The 15,891-nt window shown below is 42.3% G+C and overlaps 1 protein-coding gene across 4 annotated transcripts in view; it reads left to right on the forward strand.

The window, feature by feature from the left end:
• The window catches only part of LOC115154186 (rho GTPase-activating protein 32), a 63,963-nt gene that overhangs the window by 30,769 nt on the left and 17,303 nt on the right, over window positions 1–15,891 (forward strand). For 3 of the 4 annotated variants that reach the window (XM_029700147.1, XM_029700148.1, XM_029700149.1), the window contains one exon: window positions 7,300–7,449. In XM_029700147.1, the coding sequence (XP_029556007.1) occupies window positions 7,300–7,449 (150 nt within the window). Of the gene's footprint in view, window positions 1–1,633; window positions 2,083–7,299; window positions 7,450–15,891 lie in introns of those variants that run through there. The other variant, XM_029700150.1, reaches the window with a different exon arrangement.

The following is a 15,891-nucleotide window of genomic DNA, read 5'->3' on the forward strand; positions in this document are numbered from 1 at the left end:
ATACTCAAAATACATTTGTAGAGTGGTTGAAAAATTAGTTTTAATGACTCCAATCTAAGTGTATGTAAACTTCCGACTTCAACTGTATATACATACATACATACATATATACATACACATACATGCATGAATATACATACTTTTTTTAGAATATACCTTTATTCCCCTTCCATTCCTTTACTTGGATGTATGTGTATTAGGTAGTTGTTGTGGAATTGTTAGGTTACTTGTTGATATTGCTGCACTGTCTGAACTAAACTCAGCAAAAAAAGAAACGTCCTCTCATTGTCAACTGTGTTTATTTTCAGCAAACTTAACATGTGTAGATATTTGTATGAACATATGGCTGGTGGCATTGTCATGCTGGAGGGTGATGTCAGGATGAGCCTGCAGGAAGGGTACCACATGAGGGAGGAGGATGTCTTCCCTGTAATGCACAGCGTTGAGATTGCCTGCAATGACAACAAGCTCAGTCCGATGATGCTGTGACACACTGCCTCAGACCATGACGGACCCTCCACCTCCAAATCGATCCTGCTCCAGAGTACAGGCCTCGGTGTAACGCTCATTCCTTCGTCGATAAACGCGAATCCGACCATCACTCCTGGTGAGACAATACCGCGACTCGTCAGTGGAGAGCATTTTTTGCCAGTCCTGTCTGGTCCAGCGACGGTGGGTTTGTGCCCATAGGCGACGTTGTTGCCGGTCATGTCTGGTGAGGACCTGCCTTACAACAGGCCTCAGTCCAGCCTTTCTCAGCCTATTGCGGACAGTCTAAGCCCCGATGGAGGGATTGTGCGTTCCTGGTGTAACTCGGGCAGTTGTTGTTGCTATCCTGTACCTGTCCTGCAGGTGTGATATTCGGATGTACCCGATCCTGTACAGGTGTTGTTACACGTGGTCTGCCTCTGCAAGGACGATCAGCTGTCCGTCCTGTCTCCCTGTAGCGCTGTCTTAGGCGTCTCACAGAACGGACATTGCAATCTATTGCCCTGGACACATCTGCAGTCCTCATGCCTCCTTGCAGCATGCCCAAGGCACGTTCACACAGATGAGCAGGGACCCTGGGCATCTTTCTTTTGGTGTTTTTCAGAGTCAATAGAAAGGCCTCTTTAGTGTCCTACGTTTTCATAACTGTGACCTTAATTGCCTACCGTCTGTAAGCTTGTCTTAATGACCGTTCCACGGGTGCATGTTCATTAATTGTTTATGGTGAATTGAACAAGCAGTGTTTAAACCCTTTACAATGAAGATCTGTGAAATTATTTTGATTTTTACAAATTATCTTTGAAAAAGGGACATTTCTTTTTTTGCTGAGTTTAGATGCACAAGCATTTCGCTTCACTCGCAATAACATCTGCTAACCATGTGTATGTGACAGTCACAGTAAGCACATCATAAGTACTTTTAATAAAAAATAAACAATCATCAGTTTTATAACTGAAAATGTACAATTATTTGTGTAAAACTAACAGTGAAATACAACTGACTCATCCTATGGCTTCAAAACACAAGTCCATATTCTCGTATGGTAGCGCAATGTACCGTTGCGTGGTAAGAAAGAAATAAACACCTCTCAATCAAAACCGTCTAGCCTATAGCACACCCACTCTTTTCCACAAGCCCAAATCGTTCCTTTCGACACACCCACTCCTTTCCACATGCCTGCTACTCTCCTTTCTACACGCCCACTTGCCCATACTCCGGTCGCAGCAACCCTCTTCTCAGTTCAATGGTCTAGTTGGGTTGTAAACTGACACGGGAGGGGGCTGGTTTAACTGAAAGGAAAGAATGCTGTGAAGAAAGTTTGCTTGCGGGGCGATTGAACTCAGACTCGCTGAGGAGTGAGAGAAGCACACTTATCCTAATCCTATTTTTGACTGCTATTCACTGTCCATGGGTAGCCCTACATTTTGTGATTGTCAAGTGAAGTTTTGTCGGCGGTGTCTTTTGAAATAATTAGTCGTATTAACCAAATTATGAGGAGTTACAGAACGAGCATCTGTAAGGAATTGCCTACAGTTTACCTTGGATCCCCTATTTAAAGTCCTGTCATAAAGTGAGAATCCCACTGAAACGCAGGTAAGAATGTATTACGGTATGGGATTTAATTTGTAGCCTAGTATAGTGTGTACTTCAGTTGTATCTGGGGGGTTAGAACTGTCTTTGCCCCTAAATTCCGTTTATTTGTCACTTATTCACTGTTTTCTCACCTAAATTCTGAAATTATGTTGTCAATCGATGAAAGTTTGAGCCGTTTTGTTGATCTTCTCTGAAATTATTTTTGTTATTAGATTTACGTGATGTGGGCAATCATGTCATTTAGTCTAGTAGCACAGTTGTTGAAACTCAAATCAGCCCTAACATTCCTTTGACAATTACTCTAAAATCATTATTTCCCTCCCACTGAGTTTAATTAGGTACCAGCCATTGCCCATCTATGTCTCAGGTTGAAACTGCTTTCCCTGCTCATTCCTTCAATGACTGCCATTTGTGAGGGTCTGTTAATATTCAACAGCAGTTAGGTTTAAGTGTCCTATAGGCAGACCTATTTATGTTAAGACTCTTTCTGAATGTCCTTATGCTCACAAGAACAGTGTTGCGTTTTCTTTACACCCTTGATGTCGCCTGTGAGTCGTGGCAATTACATCATATAATGACATGCATTAAATTGATTCATAGCTTTGAGATACCACATTGATCCTTTAGAGGTCTATTGGGCTTTGTAGTTTGCATGTCATCAACCTTATCTTGACAAAGGCTGAGATGGATGTCTTATAAAGCGTTTTCATGTGGACTCCCTGAAAATAAGACGTCAGAATGAACTCACTCTGGTCCCCCAAGACAAATATTGCTCTATTTGTTAGTTGTCTTAAAGGACCATTTTCATAGTTGTCCTGTGAGACCACACACTTTTGGCTGATGTCATCCCTCTCTCAGCCAGAACTCTCTGTTACTCCAATGGGGTATTCAGCTTGGAACAATCAGCCATTCTGGCCTGGCTGTGACATGCTCCAGCGCTCTCATACACAAACAGAGGTCACTGTCTCCCAGGACCACATTTAATGGGCAGATGCAATTCTACTGTTTGCTTTGGACACATTGCTCCCACTTGCAATTAAAGCTTTTTTGGGGGCCACAGCTTGCGTATAATTGGATAGGTCCATATTATACTGTTACTGTTGTCATCTCTCAATGGTGTCATTTCTAAATATTCTATAGCAGTTTTCCCCATGGAATACCATAGGACCTGCCTTGGTGAAGAATGTAAACATTGGCTCATGGCAGAACAATGCTCCCCCCTCTATAAAAGTGCTTGATGCGGTTGTAAACGGGGGGATGGGGGGTAATTGAGCAGGTAAGTGGAGCAGTCAAGCCTGTTGAACATGAGCAGGTTGCAAAAAGGCTCTGCTAAATAGAGCATGAAGTTGACATAATAGTTGGATTCCTCGACATCCCTCTCAAGTACTATTGTTGGACTGATGTTGCAAGTAGATAAGATATCAATCGACAGACTTGATATCCGTTGTACTGTACTTGGAAATGCAGGGTTTAGTGTCATGGCATCAGCATAACTTGTCATTGTTATCTCAGCAACAATCTCAATACAGTACAGCAAAAGGTAGATGCATAACGTTATCAAATCATTTCAGAGAAGTTTCAAACAATGCACCTCACAAACTAATTTCTACATTGTGGTTTTGCACCTACGGTTGGCCTGCACGCATCCCTTGAAACGACCCAGCCTAATGGAATGGGATATGGCAGTTGATACTTGGGCCAGCATCCGAGAGGGAGTGTGATGTTTGTTGTGATGTCAGTAACGGTTACTTTGCCACACATCCGGTCCCTGAGCGCACTGGGGCCTCCCTCGCCTGTCACACGTGCGCTCCGGCAATCTCAACAGTTTTGATAGCTCGCAGTCCAAGCTATGGCTCCACTTCTTCTCGCTCGCTGTCTCTCTCGCACTCTGTTGTCTCGATCTGACTTTTTTTCCCTTTGTCAGTCTCTCTCCCTCTCCACGTTAGTTCAGCAGCGGTCATGGCGTGGAGAGATTGGAATTTATCCTGCCCCAGAAATATATATTTTTTTATTCAGATGCTTATATTTCCTGCTGATATCCTGATCCAAATGTTTCCATGGATAATCTTTGGAATGGGCCATAAATGTAGGGGAAGGGGAAGCAAAAATGTTGTTAAGAAAGCTGCTTTATTACAAATACACTACCGTTCAAAGGTTTGGGGTCACTTAGAAAAGTCCTTGTTTTTGAAAGAAAAGCACCTTTTTTGTCCATTAAAATAACATCAAATTGATCAGAAATACAGTGTAGACATTGTTAATGTTGTCAATTACAATTGAAGCTGGAAACAGCTGATTTTTAATGGAATATCTACATAGGCGTACAGAGGCCCATTATCAGCAACCATCACTCCTGTGTTCCAATGGCATGTTGTGTTAGCTAATCCAAGTTTATAATTTTAAAAGGCTAATTGATCACAAGAAAATCCTTTTGCAATTATGTTAGCACAGCTGAAAACTGGTGTTCTGATTAAAGAAGCAATAAAACTGGCCTTTAGTCTAGTTGAGTATCTGGAGCATCATCATTTGTGGGTCTAATTACAGGCTCAAATTGGCTAGAAGCAAAGAACTTCTGAAACTCGTCAGTCTATTCTTGTTTTGATAAATGATCGATGTTGACAGAGAGGATAGCTATGCAGTGCAATGTGGAATGTTATTGTTAGCTTCCTCTACAGTGGCACTTAACTGTGAAAGTTGTAAAGATAAAGAACAGACAGTAGCTGCTTTGTGTTGATGTCCCGCGTGTTTGCTTGCCTCCGTCTGCATTATGTTGGCAGAATTTCATACTGCTCCTTACACCACCTTAAAAGTCCTAATTAATGACGTTTGCCTTTCAAAATGTCGTAAAAAGTATTTTCTAACTGTATGAGCATAGTGAAATATCATTACGGTCAGCCACACCAGTTTTATCACAATAATTCTCCCCATAACTGTCAAAATTCCACATAAATTTTCCCCTCTGGCATCCAAGAGTTCCACATGCAAATCTCAGGATGAGGCTGCTGGCTCTTATTTGACTTGCTGTGGACCGCGGAGACTTCCACTGTGTCCAACCACCCGAGGAGCAGCTCTCTGCCCCGCTGACTATGATTCAGCCATTTTATAGGTTTTCAAATGCATACCATGATATAAGAAGGTTTCAGCAACCGCTGGGAAAGTTTTACATCACCCTGATCCGCTAACCCAACTGCTGGTCTTCAGCTTGCTCACTACAGTGCCTTCAGGAAGTATTCACACCCCTTTACTTTTTCAAAATTTTGTTGTTACAAAGTGAGATTAAAATGGATTTCATTGTCATTTTTTTGTCAACGATCTATACAAAATACTATAATGTTAAAGTGGAAGAAATATATATGAAAAATAAAACACTAATATATCTTGATTAGATAACTATTCAACCCCCTGAGTCAATATATGTTAGAATCACCTTTGGTGTGATTACAGCTGTCTTTATGGGTAAGTTGCACATCTGGATTGTACAATATTAGCACTTATTCTTTTTATTTATTTTTTTCCCCCTAGATTTTCAAGCCGATTTAACAACAACAAAAAATGAACTAAGCCACTCAGGAACATTCAATATCGTCTTGATAAGCAACTCTAGTGTAGATTTGGCCTTGTGTTTTAGGTTACTGTCCTGCTGAAAGGTGAATTTGTCTCCCAGTGTATGTTGGAAAGCAGACAACCAGATTTTCCCCTAGGATTTTGCCTGTGCTTTGCTCTATTCTGTTTATTTTTTGTCATAAACTCCCTAGTCCTTGCTGATGACAAGCATACCCAGTACATAATGCAGCCACCACCATACTTGAAAATATGAATGGTACTCAGTGATGTGTTTGTTATGTTGAATTTGCCCCAAATATAACGCTTTGCATTCAGGACATAAAGTTAATTATTTTGCCACATTTTTTGGCAGTTTTACTTTAGTGCCTTATTGCAAACAGGATGCATGTTTTGGAATATTTTTTATTATTTTCAGACTTCCTTCTTTCACTCAGTCAATTAGGTTAGTATTGTGGAGCAATTACAATGTTGTTGATCCTTCCTCAGTTTTCTCCTATCACGGCTATTAAACTCTAACTGTTTTAAAATCACCATTGGCCTCATGGTGAAATCCCTGAGCTCTTTCCTTCCTCTCCGCAACTGAGTTATCAAGGATGCCTGTATCTTTGTGGTGACTTGGTGTATTGATACAACATCCGAAGTGTAATTAATAACTTCTCCATGCACAAAGGATTATACAATGTCTGCTTTATTAAAAAAATGTTTTACCCATCTTCCAATAGGTGCCAATTGCGAGGCATTGGAAAACCTCCCTGGTCTTTGTGGTTGAGTCTGTGTTTGAAATTCACTGCTGGAATGAGGGACCTTACAGATAATTGTATGTGTGGGGTACAGAGATGAGGTTGTCATTAAAAAAATCATGTTAAACACTATTTTTAACTCCTGAACCTATTTAGTCTTGCCATATCAAAGGGGTTGAATACTTATTGACTTAAGATATTTCAGCTTTACATGTTTTATTATTTAGAAGAAGAACAAAAACTCTATGGGTTCCCCTGCTCCGTTGGAGAATGTGTCTCCACTTTTTCAGGGGAAATTTGACTCTGGGATCTACAGTTTGCAGTGGAGGATTTGTGAACAAAAGTTTGCAGGCATGCCAACTCCATTGTTCTCTCTGAAAGCTGAGTTTTTTTTCTCACAATTTTCCAAATGGAGAAAACAACTGGGCCCATACTTTGAAAGGCTTAGACCTTTTTCTAGACCCATTGTCTTTAATGAGGGGTTTAAGTCTTTCATATTGAGGTGGTGATTCTGGTGGAGGATGTTTTCAGTTGCCCTGGAATTTAAATTGAGGAGTGAAGCTGGGGTCATACAGTCTCAAGAAATCTTCCCATGGTGTAATAAATGGCTGACATTAGAAGAATAAAAAATAAAATAAATGTATTAACTGGACTGGCTTATTCACACACACCTCTGGTCTGTTATATGTTTCCATTGAACCTTGGATCATAAATGCAGCATAACCTTGGATTAAAAATAATCAATAATCTAACGAAAGCAAGGTCTTGCAGCTCACCTTACTGGTATGTTTGCGTCACTTTGCCAGCTCACCATTTTAAATGCGTTATTTCACATTAGATGGACGGTCAACACCAGCTGAACATGTGAGTGTGTATTAAACATATTGTGTGTATGTGTGTCTCTCTTTCCTGGCAGTGTCTAAGAAGCACGGGAAGCTGATCACGTTCCTGCGCACCTTCATGAAGTCCAGGCCCACCAAGCAGAAGCTGAAGCAGCGGGGCATCCTCCGGGAGCGGGTGTTTGGCTGTGACCTTGGGGAGCACCTCCTGAACTCGGGCCACGATGGTGAGACACTCCCTTTCTTTCTCTCTCACAAACACACAGGTACAATCAATCTCTGACACATAAATGCGGAAGTTCTTCAGCTTTGACCTCAACTGTGGTATTGAAGGCTTGAAACGCACACATGCAAACACTAAAATACTGAGAGGTGTTTTCAGGATTAATGGTCCCCCTTCTGATGCATGATGGTCACTCACACTATGGTACAAGGGTTCGACTAGTCGCCACCTAACAGTGGCTGTATAGCAGGGCTTGGCTCAACTCCGGTAGAGGCTAGAGCAGGGTTGGGCTGTTGTTGACTCACCCCCTACAGCTTTACGGTCCGGGCATGCAGAATGAACCCGACCACCCTCTGCGCCCTGGGAGGGTTGCTACGGCGACCGTGGCAACTTAGATGGTGTAAAGGTCAGGTCAGCAGCGTGGTTACAGGGAGATTTTTCCTCTCCACTGATCTGGAGCAAGAGGGATCGGGCAGCACATGCTTTGTTTGCCCCCAAATCCATCCTGAGCTGTCTGTTCTGTCTGCCTGCACTACTACCACCCAAACAACCTCCTCTCCCCCCATTCCCCTCCCTCTTCTACTCTGTTCAAATGGCTCCCACCACAGTGCTGTAAAGCTGCATTACAGTGTCACATTTTGTGCACAAATTTGTTTACATCCCTGTTATTTAGTATTTCTCCTTTGCCAAGATAATCCATCCACCTGGCAGGTGTGGCATATCAAGAAGCTGATTAAACAGCATGATCATCACTCAAGTGCACCTTGTGCTGGGGACAATAAAAGGCCACCAAAAAGTGCAGTTTTGTCACAAGTTTTAAGGGAGCGTGTAATTGGCATGCTGACTGCAGGAATGTCTACCAGAGCTGTAGTTTTAGAAATTGGCAGGACATCTAACCGGCCTCACAACTGCAGACCACGTGTATGGCTTTGTGTGGGCGAGCGGTTTGCTGATGTCAACGTTGTGAACAGAGTGCCGCATTGTGGCAGTGGGGGTTAAGGTATGGGCAGGCATAAGCTACAGACAACGAACACAATTGCATTTTATCAATGGCAATTTGAATGCGCAGATATACCATGACGAGATCCTGAGGCCCATTTCCGTGCCATTCACCTGCCGCCATCACCTTATGATCCAGCATGATAATGCACAGCCCCATGTAGGGCTGGGCGATATATCAAATACATTTTTATTAATTTGAATGGTTTTTTTTGCGCAATATTCCAAATCCCTGTATATCAAGGGTTTGTTATTTTTTGTTTTTATCTGCTTATTATTATTATATTATTATATTGTATTTTTGGTCTTGTCTCTTTCGCTCCTCTGTGCTGTGTTGTGCGCCTTCCCATTTACACCCGTGATCTGTATATACTGAAGAGATGCAGGTTTCCGCCCTAACAGTGGGAGTCGTCCCAAAGGCGGGAAGTCGAGCATCAGGTTTTGGTCCAAAATTAGCCCATAGAAACGCATTGGCCTTATTTTGGACAGATTTTTGCAAGATTGAAATGACCTCTCCCTGCCTCACGCCAACAAAGTTCAGAGATCACATCTTCCTCCCTGACAAGACATTTCAATCAGCTATTTGCATTTGAGGTTTGGTCCAACAGAATGGGTCATATGGATACCAAAACACATTGAGACATTTATTTTATTGTAATAGAGAAGTTGTTAACTTTTCTAGCGATACACTTTTTCATGTCTCAACTCCTTAAATTGTGTGCAGAGCAGACCCTACTAAAACAGGAGTATCAATGAAGATTGATTCTGGAAAATGTATGCTCAGTTTGTTGCGTGCGGCATTGGGGTATTATGTACCGCTAGCAGCATTTTGTGTTTTATAAATGTGCAATAAGCATAAAGCACAATTATATAAGGAATTGGCAACTTGATTTCAACACCTGAACAAAGTGTACAGGCTAACATGCTTTTCAAACAGTTGCAGACAGAAGGGTGTGACAATTCAACTGTTCAACCTTGTTATCTAGCAAATAGACCCAAGTTGGCTAAACTTCAAATATAAAGATTAGCTGGCTACTCACGATCACGTGGGCTTGAGAGATTGTTGATGTGTGTTCATTTTCTATAGCCTAATGCCTGCTATAAGAAGTTAGTCATTATTATTGAATGTGCATTATGCATGGTTCTAGTTAAATTTGTAACAAAAAAGGCATTTTCATAGACAGATTTGAAAGCCAGATCACTGATTATTGCAACAAAAATTGCAGGTTAAACTATTTTGATAAAATAATTACATTGATAGTCGATAATATGATTGTGGAAGGCTTATATTTAGCTTAGGTATAACTTCACAAGCCCTGAATTCATTAGATTTTTGCTGACTGTTTGAAATGCAGTGTATTTGACCTTTAATTGTACATCGATGCTTATTTAGAGAATTTTCTTTTAGATATATTTCGTGAATAGCCAATAAGTTAGAAAAAATGTAGATATGATTTTTAGGACATGTCGCCCAGCCCTAGACCCATGTCGCAAGGATCTGTACACAATTCTTGGAAGCTGAAAATGTCCCAGTTCTTCCATGGCTTGCATACTCACCAGACATGTCACCCATTGAGCATGTTTGGGATGTTCTGGATTGACATGTACGACAGCGTGTTCCAGTTCCCGCCATTATCCAACCACTTCGGAAGAGGAGTGGAACAATATTCCACAGCCCACAATCAACAGCCTGATCAACTCTATGCGAAGGAGATGTGTCGTGCTGCATGAGGCAAATGGTGGTCACACCAGATAAAGACTGGTTTTGTCACACACAACCCCTACCGTTTTAAGGTATCTGTGACCATCAGATGCACATCTGTATTCCCAGTCATGTGAAATCCATAGGTTTAGGGGCCAAAGGAATTTATTTAAATTGACTGATTTCCTTGTTTGAAATTCTTGTATGTTGTGTTTATATTTTTGTTCAGTATAGGAAACGTAAAGATTGTAATTGATGGCTTTGTTAGGCTAGCCTTATGCTGTGTGTGTGTGTGTGTGTGTGTGTGTGTGTGTGTGTGTGTGTGTGTGTGTGTGTGTGTGTGTATATATATACAGTATCTCACAAAAGTGAGTACACCCCTCACATTTTTGTAAATATTTGAGTATATATTTTCATGTGACAACACTGAAGAAATAACCCTTTGCTACAATGTAAAGTAGTGAGTGTGTAGTCCCGTGTAGCTCAGTTGGTAGAGCATGGTGTTTGCAACGCCAGGGTTGTGGGTTCGATTCCCACGGGGGACCAGTACGGAGAGAATTTTTTTTAATGAAATGTATGCATTCACTACTGTAAGTCGCTCTGGATAAGAGCGTCTGCTAAATGACTCAAAAATGTTTAAAAAAAAAAGTGTACAGCTTGTATAACAGTGTACATTTGCTGTCCCCTCAAAATAACACAACACACAGCTATTAATGTCTAAACCGCAGGCAACAAAAGTGAGTTCACCCCTAAGTGAAAATGTTCAAATTGGGCCTAATTAGCCATTTTCCCTCCCCGGTGTCATGTGACTCGTTAGTGTTACAAGGTCTCAGGTGTGAATGGGGAGCAGGTGTGTTAAATCTGGTGTCATCCCTCTCACACTCCCTCATACTGACTGGTCATTGGAAGTTCAACATGGCACCTCATGGCAAAGAACTCTCTGAGGATCTGAAAAAAAGAATTGTTGCTCTACATAAAGATGGCCTGGGCTATTAGAAGATTGCCAAGACCCTGAAACTGAGCTACAGCACGGTGGCCAAGACCATACAGCGGTTTAACAGGACAGGTTCCACTCAGAACAGGCCTCGCCATGGTCGACCAAAGAAGTTGAGTGCACGTGCTCTGCATCATATCCAGAGGTTGTTTTTGGGAAATAGACGTATGAGTGCTGCCAGCATTGCTGCAGAGGTTGAAGGGGTGGGGGGTCAGCCTGTCAGTGCTCAGACCATACGCCGCACACTGCATCAAATTGGTCTGCATGGCTGTCGTCCCAGAAGGAAGCCTCTTCTAAAGATGATGCACAAGTGAAACGGCAAACAGTTTGCTGAAGACAAGCAGACTAAGGACATGGATTACTGGAACCATGTCCTGTGGTCTGATGAGACCAAAATAAACTTATTTGGTTCAGATGGTGTCAAGCGTGTGTGGTGGCAACCAGGTGAGGAGTACAAAGACAAGTGTGTCTTGCCTACAGTCAAGCATCGTGGTGGGAGTGTCATGGTCTGGGGCTGCATGAGTGCTGCCGGTACTGGGGATCTACAGTTCATTGAGAGAACCATGAATGCCAACATGTACTGTAACATACTGAAGCAGAGCATGATCTCCTCCCTTCGGAGACTGGGCTGCAGGGCAGTATTCCAACATGACAACGACCCCAAACACACCTCCAAGACGACTACTGCCTTGCTAAAGAAGCTGAGGGTAAAGGTGATGGACTGGCCAAGCATGTCTCCAGACCTAAACCCTATTGAGCATCTGTGGGGCATCCTAAAACGGAAGGTGGAGGAGTGCAAGGTCTCTAACATCCACCAGCTCCGTGATGTCGTCATGGAGGAGTGGAAGAGGACTCCAGTGGCAACCTGTGAAGCTCTGGTGAACTCCATGCCCAAGAGGGTTAAGGCAGTGCTGGAAAATGATGGTGGCCACACAAAATATTGACACTTTGGGCCCAATTTGGATATTTTCACTTAGGGTTGTACTCACTTTTGTTGTCAGCGGTTTAGACATTAATGGCTGTGTGTTATTTTGAGGGGACAGCAAGCTGTACACTCACTACTTTACATTGTAGCAAAGTGTCATTTCTTCAGTGTTGTCACATAAAAAGATATACTCAAATATTTACAAAAATGTGAGGGGTGTACTCACTTTTGTGAGATACTGTGTATGTATATATATATATATATATATATGTGTGTGTGTGTGTGTGTGTGTGTGTGTGTGTGTGTGTGTGTGTGTGTGTGTGTGTGTGTGTGTGTGTGTGTGTGTGTGTATATGTATATGTGTATATATATATATAGGAGTGGTTCTGCAGGTGGTGACCACAGACCACTTCTCAGTTCCTATGCTTCCTGGCTGATGTTTTGGCCACTTTTGAATGCTGGCGGTGCTTTCACTCTAGTTGTAGCATGAGACGGAGTCTACAACCCACACAAGTGGCTCAGGTAGTGCAGCTCATCCAGGATGGCACATCAATGCGAGCTGTGGAAAGAAGGTTTGCTGTGTCTGTCAGCGTAGTGTCCAGAGCATGGAGGCGCTACCAGGAGACAGGCCAGTACATCAGGAGACGTGGAGGAGGCCGTAGGAGGGCAACAACCCAGCAGCAGGACCGCTACCTCTGCCTTTGTGCAAGGAGGAGCACTGCCAGAGCCCTGCAAAATGACCTCCAGCAGGCCACAAATGTGCATGTGTCTGCTCAAACGGTCAGAAACAGACTCCATCAGGGTGGTATGAGGGCCCGACGTCCACAGGTGGGGGTTGTGCTTACAGCCCAACACCGTGCAGGACGTTTGGCATTTGCCAGAGAACACCAAGATTGGCAAATTCGCCACTGGCACCCTGTGCTCTTCGCAGATGAAAGCAGGTTCACACTGAGCACATGTGACAGACGTGACAGAGTCTGGAGACGCCGTGAGAACGTTCTGCTGCCTGCAACATCCTCCAGCATGACCGGTTTGGTGGTGGGTCAGTCAGGGTGTGGGGTGGCATTTCTTTGGGGGGCCGCACAGCCCTCCATGTGCTCGCCAGAGGTAGCCTGACTGCCATTAGGTACCGAGATGAGATCCTCAGACCCCTTGTGAGACCATATGCTGGTGCGGTTGGCCCTGGGTTCCTCCTAATGCAAGACAATGCTAGACCTCATGTGGCTGGAGTGTGTCAACAGTTCCTGCAAGAGGAAGGCATTGATGCTATGGACAGGCCCGCCCGTTCCCCAGACCTGAATCCAATTGAGCACATCTGGGACATCATGTCTCTCTCCAGCCACCAACGCCACAGACTGTCCAGGAGTTGTCGGATGCTTTAGTCCAGGTCTGGGAGGAGATCCCTCAGGAAACCATCCGCCACCTCATCAGGAGCATGCCCAGGCGTTGTAGGGAGGTCATACAGGCACGTGGAGGCCACACACACTACTGAGCCTCATTTTGACTTGTTTTAAGGACATTACATCAAAGTTGGATCAGCCTGTAGTGTGGTTTTCCACTTTTAATTTTGAGTGTGACTCCAAATCCAGACCTCCATGGGTTGATAAATTGGATTTCCATTGATTATTCTTGTGTGATTTTGTTGTCAGCACATTCAACTATGTAAAGAAAAAAGTCTTTAATAAGATTATTTCATTCATTCAGATCTAGGATGTGTTATTTTAGTGTTCCCTTTATTTTTTGAGCAGTGTATGTGTGTGTGTGTTAGAGGTCGACCGATTATGATTTTTCAACGCTGATACCGATTATTGGAGGACCAAAAAAGCCTATACCGATTAATCGGCCGATTTTTTACAAAATAAAACATTTTGAAATAAAAATACAATAAAAGTATTTATTTGTAATAATGACAATTACAACAATACTGAATGAACACTTATTTTAAGTTAATATAATATATCAATAAAATCTATTTGGCCTCAAATAATAATGAAACATGTTCAATTTGGTTTAAATAATGCAAAAACAAAGTGTTGGAGAAGAAAGTAAAAGTGCATTATGTGCCATGTAAGAAAGCTAACGTTTAAGTTCCTTGCTCAGAACATATGAAAGCTGGTGGTTCCTTTTAACATGAGTCTTCAATATTCCCAGGTAAGAAGTTTTAGGTTGTAGTTATTATAAGAATTATAGGACTATTTCTCTCTATACGATTTGTATTTCATATACCTTGACTATTGGATGTTCTTATAGGCACTTTAGTATTGCCAGTGTAACAGTATAGCTTCCGTCCCTCTCCTCGCTCCTACCTGGGCTTGAACCAGGAACACATCGACAACAGCCACCCTCGAAGCAGCGTTACCCATGTAGAGCAAGGGAAACAACTACTCCAAGTCTCAGAGCGAGTGACGTTTGAAACGCTATTAGCGCGCACCCGGCTAACTAGCTAGCCATTTCATATCGGTTACACCAGCCTAATCTTGGTAGGCTTGAAGTCATAAACAGCGCAATGCATTGCGAAGGGCTTTTGGCAAAACGCACGAAAGTGCTATTTGAATGAATGCTTACGAGCTGTCTACCATCGCTCAGTCAGACTGCTCTATCAAATCATAGACTTAATTATAACATAACACACAGAAACACAAGCCTTAGGTCATTAATATGGTTGAATCCGGAAACTATCACTTTTATTCTTTCAGTGAAATACGGAACCGTTCCGTATTTTACCTAATGGGTGGCATCCATAAGTCTAAATGTTCCTGTTACATTGCACAACCTTCAATGTTATGTAATAATTACGTAAAATTCTGGCAAATTAGTTCGCAACGAGCCAGGCGACCCAAACTGTTGCATATACCCTGACTTTGCGTGCAATGAATGGAAGAGAAGTGACAATTTCACCTGGTTAATATTGCCTGCTAACCTGGATTTCTTTTAGCTAAAGATGCAGGTTTAAAAATATATACTTCTGTGTATTGATTTTAAGAAAGGCATTGATGTTTATGGTTAGGTACAGTCATGCAACGATTGTGCTTTTTCGCAAATGCGCTTTTGTTAAATCATCCCCCGTTTGGCGAAGTCGGCTGTCTTTGTTAGGAAGAAATAGTCTTCACAGTTCACAACGAGCCAGTCGGCCCAAACTGCTGCATATACCCTGACTCTGTTTGCAAGAGAAGTGACACATTTTCCCTAGTTAAAAGAAATTCATATTAGCAGGCAATATTATCTAAATACGCAGGTTTAAAAATATATACTTGTGTATTGATTTTAAGAAAGACATTGATGGTTAGGTACGAGTTGGAGCAACGACAGACCTTTTTCGCGAATGTGCACCGCATCGATTATATGCAACGCAGGACAGGCTAGATAAACTAGTAATATCATCAACCATTTGTAGTTAACTAGTGATTATGATTGATTGATTGATTGATTGTTTTTATAAGATAAGTTTAATGCAAGCTGCAACTTACCTTGGCTTCTTACTGCATTCGCGTAACAGGCAGGCTCCTCGTGGAGTGCAATGTAAAGCAGGTGGTTAGAGCGTTGGACTAGTTAACCGTAAGGTTGCATCCCCAAGCTGACAAAGTAAAAATCTGTCGTTCTGCCCCTGAACAAGGCAGTTAACCCACCGTTCCTAGGCCATCGTTGAAAATAAGAATGTGTTCTTAACTGACTTGCCTAGTTAAAAAATAATTATATAAAACATGATATATTTTTTTTGCGATTACCGATTGTTATGAAAACTTGAAATCGGCCCTAATTAATTGGCCATTCCGATTAATCAGTCGACCTCTAGTGTGTATGTATATGTGTGTGTTTGTGTATATAT

The sequence above is a fragment of the Salmo trutta genome, chromosome 19 (genome assembly GCF_901001165.1).
Source record: "Salmo trutta chromosome 19, fSalTru1.1, whole genome shotgun sequence".
NCBI lineage: Eukaryota > Metazoa > Chordata > Actinopteri > Salmoniformes > Salmonidae > Salmo > Salmo trutta.